The sequence below is a fragment of the Oncorhynchus kisutch genome, linkage group LG18 (genome assembly GCF_002021735.2).
Source record: "Oncorhynchus kisutch isolate 150728-3 linkage group LG18, Okis_V2, whole genome shotgun sequence".
In the NCBI taxonomy this organism is placed as follows: Eukaryota; Metazoa; Chordata; class Actinopteri; order Salmoniformes; family Salmonidae; genus Oncorhynchus; species Oncorhynchus kisutch.
In genome coordinates, this window is record NC_034191.2 from 4,528,190 (window position 1) to 4,550,013 (window position 21,824).

Below are 21,824 nucleotides of genomic sequence, written 5' to 3' on the forward strand. Positions count from 1 at the left end.
GAGAAAGACAGAAGGAGAGAGAGAGAAAGACAGAAGGAGAGAGAGGAGAGAGAGAGAAGACAGAAGGAGAGAGAGAGAGGAGAGAGAGAAAGACAGGAGGAAAGAGAGAAAGACAGAAGGAGAGAGAGAGAGGAGAGATAGAAAGACAGAAGGAGAGAGAGAGAGGAGAGAGAGAAAGACAGAGAAAGACAGAGAAGGAAGGAGACAGAGAAAGACAGAAGGAGAGACAGAGAAAGACAGAAGGAGAGAGAGAGAGGAGACAGAGAAAGACAGAGAAGGAAGGAGAGACAGAGAAAGACAGAAGGAGAGACAGAGAAAGACAGAAGGAGAGAGAGAGAGGAGAGAGAGAAAGACAGAAGGAGAGAGAGAGAGGAGAGAGAGAAAGACAGAAGGAGAGAGAGAGGAGAGAGAGAAAGACAGAAGGAGAGAGAGAGGAGAGAGAGAAAGACAGAAGGAGAGAGAGAGGAGAGAGAGAAAGACAGAAGGAGAGAGAGAGGAGAGAGAGAAAGACAGAAGGAGAGAGAGGAGAGACAGAGAAAGACAGAAGGAGAGAGAGAGAGGAGAGACAGAGAAAGACAGAAGGAGAGAGAGAGAGGAGAGACAGAGAAAGACAGAAGGAGAGAGAGAGGAGAGACAGAGAAAGACAGAAGGAGAGAGAGAGAGGAGAGAGAGAAAGACAGAAGGAGAGAGAGAGAGGAGAGAGAGAAAGACAGAAGGAGAGAGAGAGAGGAGAGAGAGAAAGACAGAAGGAGAGAGAGAGAGGAGAGAGAGAAAGACAGAAGGAGAGAGAGAGGAGAGAGAGAAAGACAGAAGGAGAGAGAGAGGAGAGAGAGAAAGACAGAAGGAGAGAGAGAGAGGAGAGACAGAGAAAGACAGAAGGAGAGAGAGAGGAGAGACAGAGAAAGACAGAAGGAGAGAGAGAGGAGAGACAGAGAAAGACAGAAGGAGAGAGAGAGGAGAGACAGAGAAAGACAGAGGAGAGAGAGGAGAGACAGAAAGACAGAAGGAGAGAGAGGAGAGACAGAAGGAAGGAGAGAGAAAACACATGTCAGAAACACAAATATAAATTCCCATTGAACAACACCATAATTGAACACAGTAGAAATGACTCCTACCCTGGTCTGACCATATCTGCATCGGGAAACTTTAACATGGAAGTTAATGCACTCAAAGACAAAACCCGCAGATCATTGTTTTGCAATAAAAATGAATTTATTCTAAATCAACATCCCAATTTGAATTTGGACCAAAATATATCTATTTTTATTTTACCTTTATTGAACTAGGCAAGTCAGTTAAGAACAAACTCTTATTTTCAATGACGGCCTAGGAACAGTGGGTTAACTGCCTGTTCAGGGGCAGAACAACAGATTTGTACCTTGTCAGCTCGGGGATTTGAACTTGCAACCTTTTGGTTACTAACCACTAGGCTACCCTGCCGCCCCAGTGTAATTTGACAGTGTAATCCCTCCAATAGCTCTTTACGGAAGTGAGGTTTAGGGGCCAATCAGTAAACTGGACTTTAATATGTGGGACAAGCCTCCAATTGAAGCCCTACAGAATTAGGCCACTGTCCAGCGTTGCCTCTTTACCTACAAATGAAAACATTAAAAAGATAAAATTTTTGGCTCCACCTAAAGTCAAGTCCAAATTCATGTCTCCAATTTAAAGCACTCCGAGCCCAGGAACTGAGCCCAGCCTTTCCCTCTCAGTCAGCTGGTGTTGGACCTCACCAACCAAACTGACACCAGCACTGCTTCAAAAGAAAGAATTGAAATAAACAAAATCACGAACCAATCAAAGGACTCATATTTACAACATTGAAAAAAAAACAAAAAAAACAAAGCCGACTAAATTGCTATCTGACCCTAAACAGAGAATATGAATTGGCTGATTATCTCTACTCTGTCAGAGATACGAAGCAGAGACAGATCCTTACCAAGTACAGGCTGAGTGATTGGCAATAGAAACCGGCAGACATAAAAAGACATGGCTACCCAAAGAGGAGAGTGTACGTGGTCACTGCACGACAGGGGAGGTAGAAACAGGGATGCACTTTCTCCTTTACTGTGAGAAATATTCCTCACAAAGAGATTCATTATTCACAGAAATTACTACACCTTTTCAAAATGTCTACTTATTAAACCCAGAGGAAAAACTAAAAATACTCATGGGCGAAGGAGCAATGGCTCCTCTTGCAGCCAAATATGTATTTTCCTGCCAGAGCCTGAGGGACACTGAATAATAACATCTGCATAGTAAACAGTAACTTACTTATTATTACTATTATTATTATTGTTATTACTATTATTATTATTCCAAATATTAATGGTAATTATAACAAATGAATGTTGGTGGTGGTAGTAGTAATGATGATGGTAGTAGAAATTATAATGGTGGTAGAAATGATGATGGTAGTAGTAGTACTGATGGTAGTAGAAATGATGGTAGTAGTAGTAATGATGATGGTAGTAGTAATGATGGTAGTTATAATGATGATGGTGGTAGTAATAATGATGGTGGTAGTAATAATGATGGTAGTAGTAATAATGATGGTAGTAATAATGATGATGGTAGTAGTAATGATGGTAGTTATAATGATGATGGTGGTAGTAATAATGATGGTGGTAGTAATAATGATGGTAGTAATAATGATGATGGTAGTAATAATTATGGTAATAATGATGATGGTGGTAGTAATGATGATGGTAGTAGTAATGATGATGACGGTAGTAGTACTGATGATGGTAGTAGTAATGATGATGGTAGTAGTAATGATGATGGTAGTAGTACTGATGGTGGTAGTAATGATGATGGTAGTAATGATGATGGTAGTAGTACTGATGGTAGTAGTAATGATGATGGTAGTAGTAATGATGATGGTAGTAATGATGATGGTAGTAATAATGATGGTAGTAATAATGATGATGGTGGTAGTACTGATGGTGGTAGTAATAATGATGATGATGGTAGTAATGATAATGCCTGGAATCAAACCAGGGTTTGTAGAGATGCCTCTAGCACTGAGATGCAGTACCTTAGAATGCTGAGCCACTCGGGAGCCTTGACAAGCATTGAAGCCAATAAAGCTTCTTGATTTTCAGAGAGAGGGTTTACTACATTTACATTTGAGTCATTTTGCAGACGTTCGAACGACTTACAGTGACACACACACACACACACACACACACCAAGCCTGCAGTCTGACGGGTTCCTTAGGAATGGTTTAGTGACGCAGTTAGTAGGCACCGTTTACTGCAGTAATCACAAGCCGCAGCTACACACAACACTCTACCCTGTAGCTTTTTTGTTTTTAATTGTCTGACCTTCCAGCTGGTCCTAGAGGTGATGTGTATGCTTGTGAAGGTTTGAAATCAGACCAGCGCTCTACATAGCTAGCAAGATTAGACAGGTCAAATAGAAGGCTCTCACTATCTCTTGTGAAACATTGTATGATCATCATCATCATCACCATCACTCAGAAAGTATTGATAGTCACGCAGAAGCTCGACTTTGCGTCGATCACAAATGACGTCTGCAATTCTCCACTCCCCACAATCGACCAATCAGGATGCAGGAACATGAAGCGTCACTATTTAGCAGTGATCAACTAATATCAAAGTAACTAATTCAAAATGAAGGCAACACACAATAGGGTGTCCAAGACTAGCAAGTTAATGATACATTAGCATGTTAGCTAACTATTTGTTCCAGTGGGTGCTAAACAAACGTGTTACCAAGTTGGCTAGCTTACTTGCTAGTTATGTAGAGTAATGAAAACATGCAAAACAAGAATGTTATTTAATATTTCAATAATTTGGATGGATGTGCATTGAATATATTCAACTAATTAATGTGCGCTAAATGACGTTTGGCTCGCTAGCCACAACTAGCCATAACGTTAGCTAACTTGTGCAATGTCAAGCAGCAATTCCTCACATCAACTAATGGGTTACCTATAAAAAAATATATATCTTATTAACTCACATTGACTCTGAACGCCCTCTGCTGAATGAGTTTTGCTGCTCTCAATCCAGTCGTTTGGCGGATTACATGAGAACAGATCCCATACATGTTCTTAATACTGTTTAGCGTCGCCATCTTCTTCACTGTTTAGCTAGCTACCTCTGCTAGTTGCAAATTACAGTAGCTAACAGCGACTAAATCAATCCCCTGAAGTCTAGTAGATCTAAAATAATTGTGTTGGTCTCAGCAGCTCCATGAAACCGCTATCTGGGTTTAGGTCTTATTGCTTATACCTAACAATTTCTGTGAGATCTGCGATACAGACAAAAGAGGGGACTGGGGTAATGCCGTCATCATTGAGCGTCCAAATGACAACACAAATAAGCAACGTCAAATCCCCGCGACAGTCTTCTAGTTTTCTTTTTACAAGCACGATGGATGTGTGTGCATCTTCGAGTCCTACTTTGAGGGAGTTTGGCTGCGAACAGAATTTACTATCACGACCTGATGGATCGTCGTCCTTCGTCCAAGGTATGTTAGCAGTATATCAGAACAAGATACCGTTAAAAGGAAATGTATCAAATTTACCGTAGCTGCTCTCACGCTGCCCCCCCCCCCCCCCCCCCCCCCCCTCCCCCTCATTGACCAACAAGACAGATGTGACCCAACTATACTCATCCGAGCTGTGCTGCGTTACATCGCTTTGTCTCAGATATGGATTATGTTAATGTATGTTTCATTGGGTCTGTCTTTCTGCAGGAGACACCAGTGTATTAGCTGGAGTGTATGGCCCGGCGGAGGTGAAGGTCAGTAAGGAGATCTATGACAGAGCTACCCTGGAGGTGGTGATGCAGCCCAAAGTGGGACTACCAGGTGAGTAAGACATTTTCTTATTTGGGATTAGGTTGGCAGATAGCAACGTTTAAGGGGCATACATCGCCACCTACTGTACAGGAGTGTGAGGCCAGTCACAGCCTACCTACATTAAATGATCTTCATTAGTCCTGTTCCTCTAAGAAAGTGAAATAGATCCCTATCGACACCACTTCCCTTTCCTCCCCAAACTACACCCCAACACCGTCCAGCCTCTCTAAAACCCTTTCACACAATCTCTCCTCGTCTATGCGGCAGGGTAGCCTAGTGGTTAGAGCGTTGGACTAGTAACCGGAAGGTTGCAAGTTCAAACCCCCGAGCTGATAAGGTACAAATCTGTCGTTCTGCCCCTGAACAGGCAGTTAACCCACTGTTCCTAGGCCGTCATTGAAAATAAGAATTTGTTCTTAACTGACTTGCCCGGTTAAATAAAGGTTAAATACAATACAGTTCACAAAATATCAACGTGGTCTACTGTTTCCTCCACTAAACACTCATCACACAGACCTGTGTCATGACGTGGCATTCAAACTGTAGTGTACTCCCCACCTCTTCCTCTCTCCTACATCCCATACTCCCCACAACTTCCTCTCTCCTACATCCCATACTCCCCACCTCTTCCTCTCTCCTACATCCCATACTCCCCACAACTTCCTCTCTCCTACATCCCATACTCCCCACCTCTTCCTCTCTCCTACATCCCATACTCCCCACCTCTTCCTCTCTCCTACATCCCATACTCCCCACCTCTTCCTCTCTCCTACATCCCATACTCCCCACAACTTCCTCTCTCCTACATCCCATACTCCCCACCTCTTCCTCTCTCCTACATCCCATACTCCCCACAACTTCCTCTCTCCTACATCCCATACTCCCCACCTCTTCCTCTCTCCTACATCCCATACTCCCCACAACTTCCTCTCTCCTACATCCCATACTCCCCACCTCTTCCTCTCTCCTACATCCCATACTCCCCACCTCTTCCTCTCTCCTACATCCCATACTCCCCACCTCTTCCTCTCTCCTACATCCCATACTCCCCACAACTTCCTCTCTCCTACATCCCATACTCCCCACAACTTCCTCTCTCCTACATCCCATACTCCCCACAACTTCCTCTCTCCTACATCCCATACTCCCCACCTCTTCCTCTCTCCTACATCCCATACTCCCCACCTCTTCCTCTCTCCTACATCCCATACTCCCCACCTCTTCCTCTCTCCTACATCCCATACTCCCCACAACTTCCTCTCTCCTACATCCCATACTCCCCACAACTTCCTCTCTCCTACATCCCATACTCCCCACAACTTCCTCTCTCCTACATCCCATACTCCCCACAACTTCCTCTCTCCTACATCCCATACTCCCCACCTCTTCCTCTCTCCTACATCCCATACTCCCCACCTCTTCCTCTCCTACATCCCATACTCCCCACACTTCCTCTCTCACATCCCATACTCCCCACCTCTTCTCTCTCATCCATACTCCCCACCTCTTCCTCTCTCCTACATCCCATACTCCCCACCTCTTCCTCTCTCCTACATCCCATACTCCCCACCTCTTCCTCTCTCCTACATCCTATACTCCCCACCTCTTCCTCTCTCCTACATCCCATACTCCCCACCTCTTCCTCTCTCCTACATCCCATACTCCCCACCTCTTCCTCTCTCCTACATCCCATACTCCCCACCTCTTCCTCTCTCCTACATCCCATACTCCCCACCTCTTCCTCTCTCCTACATCCCATACTCCCCACCTCTTCCTCTCTCCTACATCCCATACTCCCCACCTCTTCCTCTCTCCTACATCCCATACTCCCCACCTCTTCCTCTCTCCTACATCCCATACTCCCCACCTCTTCCTCTCTCCTACATCCCATACTCCCCACCTCTTCCTCTCTCCTACATCCCATACTCCCCACCTCTTCCTCTCTCCTACATCCCATACTCCCCACCTCTTCCTCTCTCCTACATCCCATACTCCCCACCTCTTCCTCTCTCCTACATCCCATACTCCCCACCTCTTCCTCTCTCCTACATCCCATACTCCCCACCTCTTCCTCTCTCCTACATCCCATACTCCCCACCTCTTCCTCTCTCCTACATCCCATACTCCCCACCTCTTCCTCTCTCCTACATCCCATACTCCCCACCTCTTCCTCTCTCCTACATCCCATACTCCCCACCTCTTCCTCTCTCCTACATCCCATACTCCCCACCTCTTCCTCTCTCCTACATCCCATACTCCCCACCTCTTCCTCTCTCCTACATCCCATACTCCCCACCTCTTCCTCTCTCCTACATCCCATACTCCCCACCTCTTCCTTTTCCTTTACTGACCGATGCACGCAATAGAATAAACCCTCCCCTTACTACAGGCATCCCACTCCCTTTTGAGTGAGGAATCATATATTTAAGAGAGAAGCTGGTGTCTGGAGGGTAAAATGGAACGGGTGCTGTTAGGTGCCTTATTACATTACACCGAAAAGACATACACCATACACTTCCACAGAACACCACAAGATGGCAGTGTCGAACCTCATTTTCATTCTTCCTCAGGTGTCAGAGAGCGAGCCAGAGAACAGTGTGTGAGGGAAACATGCGAGGCGTCTCTTCTCTCCACCCTTCATCCACGCTCCTCCCTCACTCTCGTCCTACAAGTGGTCCATGATGACGGTTCAGTATCCTTTAGTGAAATAACGTGTGTGTGTTAGCGTTAGCCTACCAGTCCCATTGCCTTTTCTCTAAGGACTGAACTTTTCCTCATGTTGCAGTCAGGTGTTTATTCCGCCTGTGAAGTGGGCTTCCGTGCCCCTCCTCAGTCCCCCTCAACACACAACATCCTGGGGCACCTTACACTCCCTGAAGTCACACTCATTCAGAGACCCAAAATTAAAACACAAATAAGCTATGTCAAAGTTCCCACGACAGTCTTCTATTTTTCTCTTTGCACATTGGATGTGTGTGGATCTTGGTGTCCTACTTAGAGGGAGTTTGGCTGCGAACAGAATTCATTCAGGGACCGTAGACTTCAGGTCTGTGGAGAAGGTGCAGAGGACGGGACAGAATTCATTCAGGGACCATAGACTTCAGGTCTGTGGAGAAGGTGCAGAGGACGGGACAGAATTCATTCAGGGACCGTAGACTTCAGGTCTGTGGAGAAGGTGCAGAGGACGGGACAGAATTCATTCAGGGACCGTAGACTTCAGGTCTGTGGAGAAGGTGCAGAGGACGGGACAGAATTCATTCAGGGACCGTAGACTTCAGGTCTGTGGAGAAGGTGCAGAGGACGGGACAGAATTCATTCAGGGACCGTAGACTTCAGGTCTGTGGAGAAGGTGCAGAGGACGGGACAGTAGATGCGGTCTTATTATTGTTACTATGTGTGTCAGTAGTGTTGTTCCTTATCCCTCCCCCTCCCACAGCTGTTGTCCTGCTTTCTGAACTCAGCCTGTATGGCCCTGATGGACGCAGGCCTGCCTATGAGCTGCCTGTTCGCTGGGGTCACCTGTGCCATCGATACAGATGGCCAGGTCATTACCGACCCCAATGCAGCACAGGAGAAGGTAGATGATTGTTCATTACTACCATCATTACTACCACCATCATTACTACCACCATCATTACTACCATCATTACTACCACTACCACCATCATTACTACAACCATCATTACTACTACCACCATTACTACTATCATTACTACCATCATCATACTACTACCACCATTACTACTACCACCATTACTACCATCATTACTACCATCATCACTACTACCATCATCATTACTACCATCATTACTACTACTACCACCATCATTACTACCATCATTACTACTACTACCACCATCATTACTACTACCATCATCATTACTACCATCATTACTACTACTACCATCATCATTACTACCATCATTACTACTACTACCATCATTACTACCATCATCATTACTACCATCATTACTATCATCATCATTACTACCATCATTACTACCATCATCATTACTACTACTACCATCATCATTACTACTACCATCACCATTACTACCATCATTACTACCATCATCATTACTACCATCATTACTACTACTACCATCATTACTACCATCATCATTACTACCATCATTACTATCATCATCATTACTACCATCATTACTACCATCATCATTACTACTACTACCATCATCATTACTACTACCATCACCATTACTACCATCATTACTACCATCATCATTACTACCATGATTACTACTACTACCATCATTACTACCATCATCATTACTACCATCATTACTACTACCATCATTACTACCATCATTACTACCATCATCATTACTACTACTACCATCATTACTACTACCATCATCATTACTACCATCATTACTACTACTACCATCATTACTACTACTACCATCATTACTACCATCATCATTACTACCATCATTACTACCATCATCATTACTACTACTACCATCATCATTACTACTACCATCATCATTACTACCATCATTACTACTACTACCATCATCATTACTACCATCATTACTACCATCATTACTACTACTACCATCATTACTACCATCATTACTACTACTACCATCATTACTACTACCATCATTACTACCATCATTACTACCATCATCATTACTACCATCATTACTACTACCATCATTACTACCATCATTACTACCATCATTACTACCATCATCATTACTACCATCATCATTACTACTATCATCATTACTACTACTACCATCATTACTACCATCTTTACTACCATCATCATTACTACCATCATCATTACTACTACCATCATTACTACCATCATTACTACCATCATCACTACTACCATCATCATTACTACCATCATTACTACTACTACCATCATTACTACTACTACCATCATCATTACTACTACCATCATTACTACTACTACCATCATCATTACTACCATCATCATTACTACCATCACTACTACCATCATCACTACTACCATCATCATTACTACCATCATTACTACTACTACCATCATTACTACTACTACCATCATTACTACCATCATTACTACCACTACCATCATTACTACCATCATTACTACCATCATTACTACCATCATTACTACCACTACCATCATTACTACCACTACCATCATTACTACCACTACCATCATTACTACCATCATTACTACCATCATTACTACCACTACCATCATTACTACTACTACTACTACCATCATTACTACCATCATTACTACCACTACCATCATTACTACCATCATTACTACCACTACCATCATTACTACCATCATTACTACCACTACCATCATTACTACCACTACCATCATTACTACCATCATTACTACCATCATTACTACCACTACCATCATTACTACCATCATTACTACCATCATTACTACCACTACCATCATTACTACCATCATTACTACCATCATCATACTACTACCATCATTACTACCATCATTACTACCACTACCATCATTACTACCATCATTACTACCACTGCCATCATTACTACCACTACCATCATTACTACCATCATTACTACCACTACCATCATTACTACCATCATTACTACCATCATCATACTACTACCATCATTACTACCACTACCATCATTACTACCATCATCATTACTACCATCATTACTACCATCATTACTACCACTACCATCATTACTACCATCATCATTACTACCATCATTACTACCATCATCATTACTACCATCATCATTACTACCATCATTACTACCACTACCATCATTACTACCATCATCATTACTACCATCATTACTACCACTACCATCATTACTACCATCATCATTACTACCATCATTACTACCATCATTACTATCATCATTACTACTACTACCATCATTACTACCATCATTACTACCATCATCATTACTACCATCATCATTACTACCATCATCATTACTACTACCATCATTACTACCATCATCATTACTACCATCATTACTACCATCATTACTACCATCATCACTACTACCATCATCATTACTACCATCATTACTACTACTACCATCATTACTACTACTACCATCATCATTACTACCATCATTACTACCATCATTACTACCACTACCATCATTACTACCATCATTACTACCATCATTACTACCACTACCATCATTACTACCACTACCATCATTACTACCACTACCATCATTACTACCATCATTACTACCATCATTACTACCATCATTACTACCACTACCATCATTACTACTACTACTACCATCATTACTACCATCATTACTACCACTACCATCATTACTACCATCATTACTACCACTACCATCATTACTACCATCATTACTACCATCATTACTACCATCATTACTACCACTACCATCATTACTACCATCATCATACTACTACCATCATTACTACCATCATTACTACCACTACCATCATTACTACCATCATTACTACCATCATTACTACCACTACCATCATTACTACCATCATTACTACCATCATCATACTACTACCATCATTACTACCATCATTACTACCACTACCATCATTACTACCATCATTACTACCACTACCATCATTACTACCATCATTACTACCATCATTACTACCACTACCATCATTACTACCATCATTACTACCATCATTACTACCATCATCATACTACTACCATCATTACTACCACTACCATCATTACTACCATCATCATTACTACCATCATTACTACCATCATTACTACCATCATTACTACCACTACCATCATTACTACCATCATCATTACTACCATCATCATTACTACCATCATCATTACTACCATCATCATTACTACCATCATTACTACCACTACCATCATTACTACCATCATTACTACCATCATCATTACTACCATCATTACTACCACTACCATCATTACTACCATCATCATTACTACCATCATTACTACCATCATTACTACCATCATTACTACCACTACCATCATTACTACCATCATTACTACCATCATCATTACTACCATCATTACTACCATCATTACTACCGTCATTACTACCATCATTACTACCATCATTACTACCATCATTACTACCATCATTACTACCACTACCATCATTACTACCATCATCATTACTACCATCATCATTACTACCATCATCATTACTACCATCATTACTACCACTACCATCATTACTACCATCATCATTACTACCATCATTACTACCATCATTACTACCATCATTACCACAGGATGAAATACATTTTTTGCTTTTGACATTACATTCATTTCCTTTTATTCCACATTATAGTGAATAGAAACGTTTGAAGAGACAAGCTGTGTGTCACGTACTAGGAACTGCAGCACATTGGGTACGTAGTCCCTAATTGAGCCTGAACCTACTGGTTTGTGTTTCCTCTCTCAGGAAAGTCGAGCTTTGATGACCTTCGCTATTGACAGTACCGAGCGCAGAGTGATGATGTCATCCACCAGAGGGTCTTTTACAGTTCATGAGGTCAGTAAATATCCACCTCTTAAATCACACATTTCTTTTCAGTGGTGTTTGGAAGAATGGTATAATTGTATTGATCACCGAAGCACTAGCAGTGTCGTTAATGTCTCTAAACAAACTGACTGCATGAAGCCGTTAGGAGCGTTGGGCCAGTTGATAATGGTTGACCCTGGCTGTGACCCCGCTCTCTGAGGGTGTCTCAGGGAGAAGGGGGATATTAAAAAATACAATGCCCCTGGCTGTGACCCCGCTCTCTGAGGGTGTCTCAGGGAGAAGGGGGATATTAAAAAATAAAATGCATTTCCAATTCACACACGCGTTTAAATTCTTATACATGTGTGAAATAGAACAACTATATTCTATAAGCACCCGCTTAATTAATAATAAATTAATTCGCCTATGGTGATGTCACATAGTTTTAATTAAAAAGTTGATTTCTATTTATCAAAGTTTAGTCATCTCCTCCCGTGTGAAATACATTCTGTAGTATTTATATACTATAGTATTCACTGTAATGGTTTTGTGGACTTGACTGTAGTATACTTAAGTATTTACTGTAGATTACAAAATATATATGTATGGACATGACTAGTATACTGTAGTAAAGTTTACTATAGTATACATACAGTAGTATATACTATAGTATATAATTACTGTAGTGTTTACTATAGTATACATACAGTAGTATATACTATAGTATATAATTACTGTAGTGTTTTGCAGTATTTACTATTGTGTTTTATCATCTTTGCCATAGAAGTGGGGGTTTTCTCCTCGAGGAAACCTACTGGGCAAATACTAAGAGCAGATTTACCATAACCAGTAGGTAGGACTGGACCCTGAAAGGAAAGTTCAGAGATTCTGTTCTTTTCTATAACCAGTAGGGAACAAAATATATGGTCTATATTTGGCAATGTAAGTTTCTCACTCATGGTTGGTGCACACACAGGGATATGGAAATGGGTGGAGTATATGCTAACTAAATACTGTAGTAAAAACTAGTATATACTAATTGTGTTTTTGCGGACAATACTGTTTTTTTTTTGGGGGGGGGGGGGGTATAATACTGTATTTAATATTCTACAGTATACTACACATGATTGAGGGATACTAGTGTAAAGTATACTACAAATTCTATAGTCAGAAATACATAATCGAGGGATACTAGTGTATAGTATACTACAAATTCTATAGTCAGAAATACATAATCGAGGGATACTAGTGTATAGTTGGATAAAATTGGATAGTAAGCACTACACGAACGAGGGATACTACCGTGTGCAGTTTACTACAGAATACTATAATATCCTTTAGTAAACTAGTATTTTTTCTTTCTTTTTAATGTGGGCTACACAGTTTTTCAGCAGGTATAAACAGTGCAGTGGAATGCTTACTTTGCGAGATCCCTCAACAGTGCACGACAAATATCAATAGCCAATGAATATTCCCCTGTACCCCCTGTCTTTCTTCCCTACAGCTGCAACAGTGTATAGCTGTCAGTCAGAAAGCATCGGACAAGATTTTCCAGTTCTACAGAGATTCTGTCAGACGAAGATATTCCAAGACACTCTGATTATCCAGGATTCTGCTTATATCTTCCTTTCTTGTCTTTTTGTTTTTGTTTTTAAATTTTACAGACCAAACCATCGTTGTTTTTTAAATAAAAATATTTGGAATTGGTTGAAAAAAAATAAGTTTATTTTGAATTTTTTCTTGCGTTTTTAAAGAATTCATATTTCCTTAATGAAACGAACACCACAAAATGAACCAAAATATGAATGATATTGTCAAACATGGAAAGCAAAGCTACATGTTTAGTCAAGTGTCTTTTATTACGTTGGTAGTCTTTTTCTATGTACACTTCATTACACAAAGGGTTGTGAACGGCAACAGTACAGGTACACCTGATCAGCTCACACTCGTTCACCTGACCCCTGACTCTGACTAGACTGAACGATCAACACGTGGGGTGAATCTCAAAAGTACTTTGTTGTTTTCTCTGTCTAACCCCGGCCAGTGTTGACAGACCTCAGTAGTGTGTTGACAGACCTCCTCAGTAGTGTGTTGACAGACCTCCTCAGTCGTGTGTTGACAGACCTCCCCAGTAGTGTGTCGACAGACCTCCTCAGTAGTGTGTCGACAGACCTCCTCAGTAGCGCGTCGACAGACCTCGTCAGTATTGTCGACAGACCTTGTCAGTGGCGCGTCGTCAGACCTCGTCAGTAGCGCGTCGTCAGACCTCGTCAGTAGCGCGTCGACAGACCTCGTCAGTAGCGCGTCGACAGACCTCGTCAGTAGCGCGTCGACAGACCTCGTCAGTAGCACCTCGTCAGTAGCGCGTCGACAGACCTCGTCAGTAGCGCGCCGACAGACCTCGTCAATAGCGCGTCGTCGGACCTCGTCAGTAGCGCGTCGTCGGACCTCGTCAGTAGCGGTTCGACGAACCTCGTCAGTAGCGCGTCGACAGACCTCGTCAGTAGCGGTTCGACAGACCTCGTCAGTAGCGGTTCGACAGACCTCGTCAGTAGCGCGTCGACAGACCTCGTCAGTAGCGCGTCGTCAGTAGCGCGTCGACAGACCTCGTCAGTAGCGGTTCGACGAACCTCGTCAGTAGCGCGTCGACGGACCTCGTCAGTAGCGGTTCGACAGACCTCGTCAGTAGCGGTTCGACCGACCTCGTCAGTAGCGGTTCGACAGACCTCGTCAGTAGCGGTTCGACAGACCTCGTCAGTAGCGCGTCGTCAGACCTCGTCAGTAGCACCTCGTCAGTAGCGCGTCGACAGACCTCGTCAGTAGCGGTTCGACGGACCTCGTCAGTAGCGGTTCGACGGACCTCGTCAGTAGCGGTTCGACGGACCTCGTCAGTAGCACCTCGTCAGTAGCGCATCGACAGACCTCGTCAGTAGCGCGTCGTCGGACCTCGTCAGTAGCGCGTCGTCGGACCTCGTCAGTATCGCGTCGTCGGGCCTCGTCAGTATCGTGTCGACGGACCTCGTCAGTATCGCGTCGACGGACCTCGTCAGTAGCGGTTCGACAGACCTCGTCAGTAGCGGTTCGATGGACCTCGTCAGTAGCGGTTCGACGGACCTCGTCAGTAGGGGGAAAAAAGTAGTCAGAAAAAAACCATTCCATTCATTCGAAAGAAACAACCGGTGACCCACTTGATCTGTAAAACCTAGATATGTAATTAGAAAATGTCCGTGTGTTTAGTCTGTCTTTATGGCACACTGAGCTCCTGAAGAACTGAGCACTGAAGTGGCTAGACATCTTGTCATTGTTAGGATCATTCCAGACAGAGAAGGGCCATTGAAGCACTTAACAAGGGAAACATGTCAAAGTGCTAATTCACCATGCAGGTTGACTTTTGAAGGTTGACTCCGCAAAATGACGTAGTCACGATCAGCAGTTGAACAAAAAATTGCGAAGCTCCAATTACTTGTCAGACAGTATCTGTTCAATGGTTTGCTTCATACATTATAACAACGTGTTAGCCACGGGACCAAAACGTCCTGAGAAGTTGAGACTCGCACTTCAAGGTTCTTGTTGTTGTGGAAATCGGACTCGCTGTTTACTTTCTGCATCTACGTCATATCGCTGAGTCTACCTGTTTAAGTGTAGAAGGAAAGGATGCGTGCTTGGCATTGAGTTAGTATACAAGAAGGCTGTGCCCAGTCACTCCCGTCTCACTGTGTAGATTAGATTGTCCACGGAGAACATACCAGGCTGCTGTGACATCGTGTTGTGGTTTGTAACAAACTGTATGTACCCTTCAGCTTTCTGAAGGGGACAAATAGTGACATCGGCTGAATATGGCCGTCGTCGATTTATCATAGAAGAATTGCTTCATGTTATGATGGTTGTTTAAACATTCCCATCCTGTCTAGGAGAGAGAGAGAGTCTCGTAGGTGCATGGCAATCCCCCAAAGTGGCTGCATACGGAGGAGAGAATAGCCGGTCTATATTTGGGGAGCGGGGAGCGGACAGTGTCCTGCTGGAGTAGCTTCTCTTAATGGAATGAGTCATCACTGCCACGCAGGCAGCAGGGTCTAGCCCTTTCTCTCCCTCTCTACACCCCTCTCTACAGCCCTCTCTCCCTCTCTACACCCCTTCACCCTCTCTACACCCCTCTCTCCCTCTCTACACCCCTCTACAGGCCTCTCTACACCCCTCTCTCAATCTACACCCAATCCTATCAATCACCCAAACCTATCTTGCTCCTGTCTTGTCCCCTACAGTCAGTCAGGACCTATCCTGCTCCTGTCTTGTCCCCTACAGTCAGTCAGGACCATTAGAATTCCTACTACCTCCCCTTCATGTTCACGGCCTTCACACAGACCTGTCATCCCGGTCGGGTCACTCCCAGGCCGTCCCAGGACTCTGTCATCCCTGTCGGGTCACTCCCAGGCCATCACAGGACTCAGTCATCCCTGTCGGGTCATTCCCAGGCCATCACAGGACTCCGTCATCCCTGTCGGGTCACTCCCAGGCCGTCCCAGGACTCCGTCATCCCTGTCGGGTCACTCCCAGGCCGTCCCAGGACTCCGTCATCCCTGTCGGGTCACTCCCAGGGTGTCCCACTCAAGAGGACCACAGAAGAGGTCCATTGACAGTCTAGTCTAGAGTATATCCCCATGTCCTTGTAATGTCTCGTGAACAGACGTGTAGTGTATTGTACCTTTCTGTGATGAATATCCTTTACATCATGTGATGGTTCCTCAGTCATCATGTCGATGATTGCTCCTTCATGCTAAGGTCAGAGGGTGACTGATCTTCAACATAAATCCAGGCGGGGGGGGGGGGGGGGGGTTCAGTATATACAGTACCAGTCAAATGTTTGGACACACCTTCTCATTCAAGGGCTTTTACCTTTATTTTTTGTTGTATTTTCTACATTGTAGAATAATAGTGAAGACGTCAAAACTATGGAATCATGTCGTAACCAAAGGAGTGTTAATATAATATATTTTATAGTTGAGATTCTTTAAAGTAGCCATCCTTTGCCTTGATGACAGCTCTGCATACTCTTGGCTTTCTCTCAACCAGCTTCATGAGATAGTCACCTGGAATGTATTTCAATTAACAGGTGTGCCTTGTTAAAAGTTCATTTGTGCAATTTCATTCCTTAATGCATTTGAGCCAATCTGTTGTGACAAGGTAGGGGTGGTGTACAGAAGATATCCATGTTTGGTAAAAGACCAAGTCCATAATTATGGCAAGAACAGTCAATCGTTACTTTAAGACATGAAGGTCAGTGAATCTGGAAAATTTCAAAAACAATCAAGCGCTATGATGAAACTGTCTCTCATGAGGACCGACACAGGAAAGGAAGACCCAGAGTTACCTCTGCTGCAGAGGATAAGTTCACTAGAGTTAACTGCACCTCAGATTGCAGCCCAAATAAATGCTTCACAGAGTTCAAATAACATACACATCTCAACATCAACTGTTCAGAGGAGACTGTGTGAATCAGGCCTTTGGTCGAATTGCTGCAAACAAACCACTACTAAAGGACACCAATAAGAAGAGACTTGCTTTGGCCAAGAAACACAAGCAATGGACATTAGAGGGGTGGAAATCTGTCCTTTGGCCTGAAGAGTCCAAATTTGATATTTTTGGTTCCAACCCCCATGTCTTTGTGAGATGCAGAGTAGGTGAATGGGTGATCTCTGCATGTGTGGTTCCCACCGTGAAGCATGGAGGAGGAGGTGTGGGGGTGCTTTGCTGGTGACACAGTCTGATTTATATTTAGAATTCAAGGCACATTTAACCAGCATGGCTACCACAGCATTCTACAGTGATATGCCATCACATCTGGTTTGGGCTTAGTGGGACTATCCTTTGTTTTCAACAGGACAATGACCCAAAACACAACTCCAGGCTGTGTAAGGGCTATTCGACCAAAAAGGAGAGTGATGGATTGTAACATCAGATGACCCGACCTCCACAATCACCCGACCTCAACCCAATTGAGATGGTTTGGGATGAGTTGGACTGCAGAGTGAAGGAAAAGCAGCCAACAAGTGCTCAGCATATGTGGGAACTCCTGTTGGAGACTGTTGGAAAAGCATTCCAGGTGAAGCTGGTTGAGAGAATGCCAAGAATGTGCAAAGCTGTCATCAAGGCAAAGGATGGCTACTTTGAATAATCTCAATTAAATTTGTATTTGTTTAACACTTTTTTTGGTTACTACATGATTCCATATGTGTTATTTAATAGTTTTGATGTCTTCACAGTTATTCTACAATGTAGAAAATAGTAGAAAATAAGGAAAAACCCTTGAATGAGAAGTCCAACATTTTGACTGTATATTTATATTATATTAAACATATTATTTTGATTAATTTATTCATACTATTTCATCCTTCCACAAGATATAGTCCCGATACAAATCTATGGTTGCTCCCTAATCCGGCTGGTCGTTCATTCTATCAGTTCGGTTGCCGAGACGCGACCCTGTCAGTCTTTTTGTTCTGTATCAATGGACACGACCCAGTCGTTCAGTCTTTTTGTTCTGTATCAATGGACACGACCCAGTCGTTCAGTCTTTTTGTTCTGTATCAATGGACACGACCCAGTCGTTCAGTCTTTTTGTTCTGTATCTATGGACACGACCCAGTCGTTCAGTCTTTTTGTTCTGTATCAATGGACACGACCCAGTCGTTCAGTCTTTATGTTCTGTATCAATGGACACGACCCAGTTGTCTGTTATAAATGTTCCATTGCCAGAATGGCTGGTAATGTTCTTATCCCTTGCTTACTTGTTGCTTGCTAACTAGCCAACTACGACGAACTTACAGTCACGTCAAACTGGGTTTGTCCAAGTGCAGCCAGAATAACAACAAAGTAGCTTTTTAGAAAAAGCTAGAAAACGTAGAAAACTCTTCAGGACACTGTTGTTCAGAGGAGCTAGCCAACAACACAGCTAACACAATCACTTCAAACTGAAGCTGGAAAGACTGTAAACTAGCTGCACTTCATTTCATGTTCTGTTTCATTTGAACATTTTTTCAATTTACATTTTTTTTGTATATATCCATAAAAATGATGCCAGCTGATTCCGGCTGCCTGCCTGTCTGTCTCGTCCCAACTCCCGACCCATACACATTATCATGAGACAGCTGGCGATCTAATTAACATTTTGAAACAATGTAAATGTCGGCGAGACAGACAGCAAGGTTTATACAAATCTCCACTGTTAAAAACTACAGTTGAAGTCGGAAGTTTACATACACTTAGGTTGGAGTCATTAAAACTCGTTTTTCAACCACTCCACACATTTCTTGATAACAAACTATAGTTTTGGCAAGTCGTTTAGGACATCTACTAGTCCAACAATTGTTTACCGACAGATTATTTAACTTATAATTCACAAATTTATTGTTAACAAACTATAATTTTGGCAAGTTGGTTGTCCATGACACAAGTAATTATTCCAACAATTGTTTACAGACATATTATTTCACTTACAGCTCAATGTATCATAATTCCAGTGGGTCAGAAGTTTACATTCACTAAATTGACTGTGGCTTTAAACCTCTTGGAAAATTCCAGAAAATTATGTCATGGCTTTAGAAGCTTCTGATAGGCTAATTGACATCATTTGAGTCAATTGGAGGTGTACTTGTGGATGTATTTCAAGGCCTACCTTCAAACTCAGCGCCTCTTTGCTTGACATCATGGGAAAATCTAAAGGAATCAGCCAAGACCTCAGAAAATAAATTGTAGACCTCCACAAGTCTGGTTCATCCTTGGGACCAATTTCTAAACGCCTGAAGGTACCACGTTCATCTGTACAAACAATATTACGCAAGTATAAACACCATGGGACCACGCAGCCTCCATACCTCTCATGAAAGAGACTCGTTCTGTCTCCTAGAGATGAACGTACTTTGGTGCGAAAAGTGCATTTCAATCCCAGAACAACAGCAAAGGACCTTGTGAAGATGCTGGAGGAAACGGGTACAAAAGTATCAATACAATGCCTTGCGAAAGTATTCGGCCCCCTTGAACTTTGCGACCTTTTGCCACATTTCAGGCTTCAAACATAAAGATATAAAACTGTATTTTTTTGTGAAGAATCAACAACAAGTGGGACACAATCATGAAGTGGAACGACATTTATTGGATATTTCAAACTTTTTTAACTTGAACTTTCGCAAGGTACTGTATCCACAGTAAAACGAGTCCTACATCGACATAACCTGAAAGGCCGCTCAGCAAGGAAGAAGCCACTGCTCTAAAATCGCCATAAAAAAGCCAGACTACGGTTTGCAACTGCACATGGGGACAAATACCATATTTTTGGGAGAAATGTCATTTGGTCTGATGAAACAAAAATAGAACTGTTTGGCCATAATGGCCATCGTTATGTTTGGAGTGAAAAGGGGGAGGCTTGCAAGCCGAAGAACACCATCCCAACCGTGAAGCACGGGGGTGGCAGCATCATGTTGTGGGGGTGGCAGCATCATGTTGTGGGGGTGCTTTGCTGCAGGAGGGACTGGTGCACTTCACAAAATAGATGGCATCATGAGGCAATGGAAATTATGTGGATATATTGAAGCAACATCTCAAGACATCAGTTAAAGCTTGGTCGCAAATGGGTCTTCCAAATGGGCAATGACCCCAAGCATACTTCCAAAGTTGTGGCAAAATGGCTTAAGGACAACAAAGTCAAGGTATTGGAGTTGCCATCGCAACGCCCTGACCTCAATCCGAAGAATATTTGTGGGCAGAACTGAAAAAGCATGTATGAGCAAGGAGGCCAACAAAACTGACTCAGTTACACCAGCTCTGTCAGGAGGTCAACAAACCTGACTCAGTTACACCAGCTCTGTCAGGAGGAAAACAAAACTGACTCAGTTACACCAGCTCTGTCAGGAGGAAAACAAAACTGACTCAGTTACACCAGCTCTGTCAGGAGGAATGGGACAAAATTCACCCAACTTATTGTGGGAAGCTTGTGGAAGGATACCTGAAACGTTTGACCCAAGTTAAACAATTTAAAGGCAATGCTACCAAATACTAATTGAGTGTATGTAAACTTCTGAACCCCTAGGAATGTGATGAAAGAAATAAAAGCTGAAATAAATCACTCTCTACTATTATTCAGACATTTCACATTCTTAAAATAAAGTGGTGGTCCTAACTGACCTGAGACAGGGAATTGTTACTAGGATTAAATGTCAGGAATTGTGAAAACACTTGAGTTTAAATGCATTTTATATATGAGATCAAGTTTATAAATTGCCTGGCTGGTCTGCTGAGACAGTGAATTGTGCAGTCAGATGGAACAGAGTAAATAGACATTTTAACATCATAGATTTAGTCAGTGGTAACTTGTGGAATAAACACTGGCTGGATTGCGCTTTTAACCAATCAGCGTCAAGGATTTGAGCCACCCTTGTATAAAAGTATGTATATACTGTGTGTGTGTGTTCTATTTGTTTGTGTGTGTGTGTGTGTGTGTA

At 42.8% G+C, this 21,824-nt stretch overlaps 2 protein-coding genes across 2 annotated transcripts in view; one reads left to right on the forward strand and one right to left on the reverse strand.

Moving 5' to 3' along the window:
• bckdha (branched chain keto acid dehydrogenase E1 subunit alpha) overlaps positions 1–4,327 on the reverse strand; it is a 38,520-nt gene extending 34,193 nt beyond the window's left edge. Inside the window, exon 1 of the mRNA XM_031795335.1 lies at positions 3,988–4,327. Coding sequence (XP_031651195.1) covers positions 3,988–4,101 — 114 coding nt within the window. The 5' untranslated portion in view covers positions 4,102–4,327. The remainder of the gene's footprint in view (positions 1–3,987) is intronic.
• A 34-nt stretch (positions 4,328–4,361) lies between these two features.
• Positions 4,362–14,048, forward strand: exosc5 (exosome component 5). The gene is made up of 6 exons (XM_031795336.1): positions 4,362–4,497; positions 4,726–4,839; positions 7,401–7,522; positions 8,267–8,407; positions 12,271–12,360; positions 13,835–14,048. The coding sequence occupies exons 1-6, from the start codon at positions 4,401–4,403 to the stop codon at positions 13,928–13,930; spliced, it is 660 nt and encodes a 219-aa protein (XP_031651196.1). The 5' UTR covers positions 4,362–4,400; the 3' UTR covers positions 13,931–14,048.
• The last annotated feature ends 7,776 nt before the right edge of the window (positions 14,049–21,824 follow it).

Coding starts and splice junctions, on each gene's coding strand:
- exosc5 (XM_031795336.1), top strand. CDS start 4,401: ATGGATGTGTGTGCATCTTCGAGTCCTACTTTGAGGGAGTTTGGCTGC. Junction 4,840..7,400: donor GCCCAAAGTGGGACTACCAG/GTGAGTAAGACA, acceptor ATTCTTCCTCAG/GTGTCAGAGAGCGAGCCAGA. Junction 7,523..8,266: donor TGGTCCATGATGACGGTTCA/GTATCCTTTAGT, acceptor CCCCTCCCACAG/CTGTTGTCCTGCTTTCTGAA.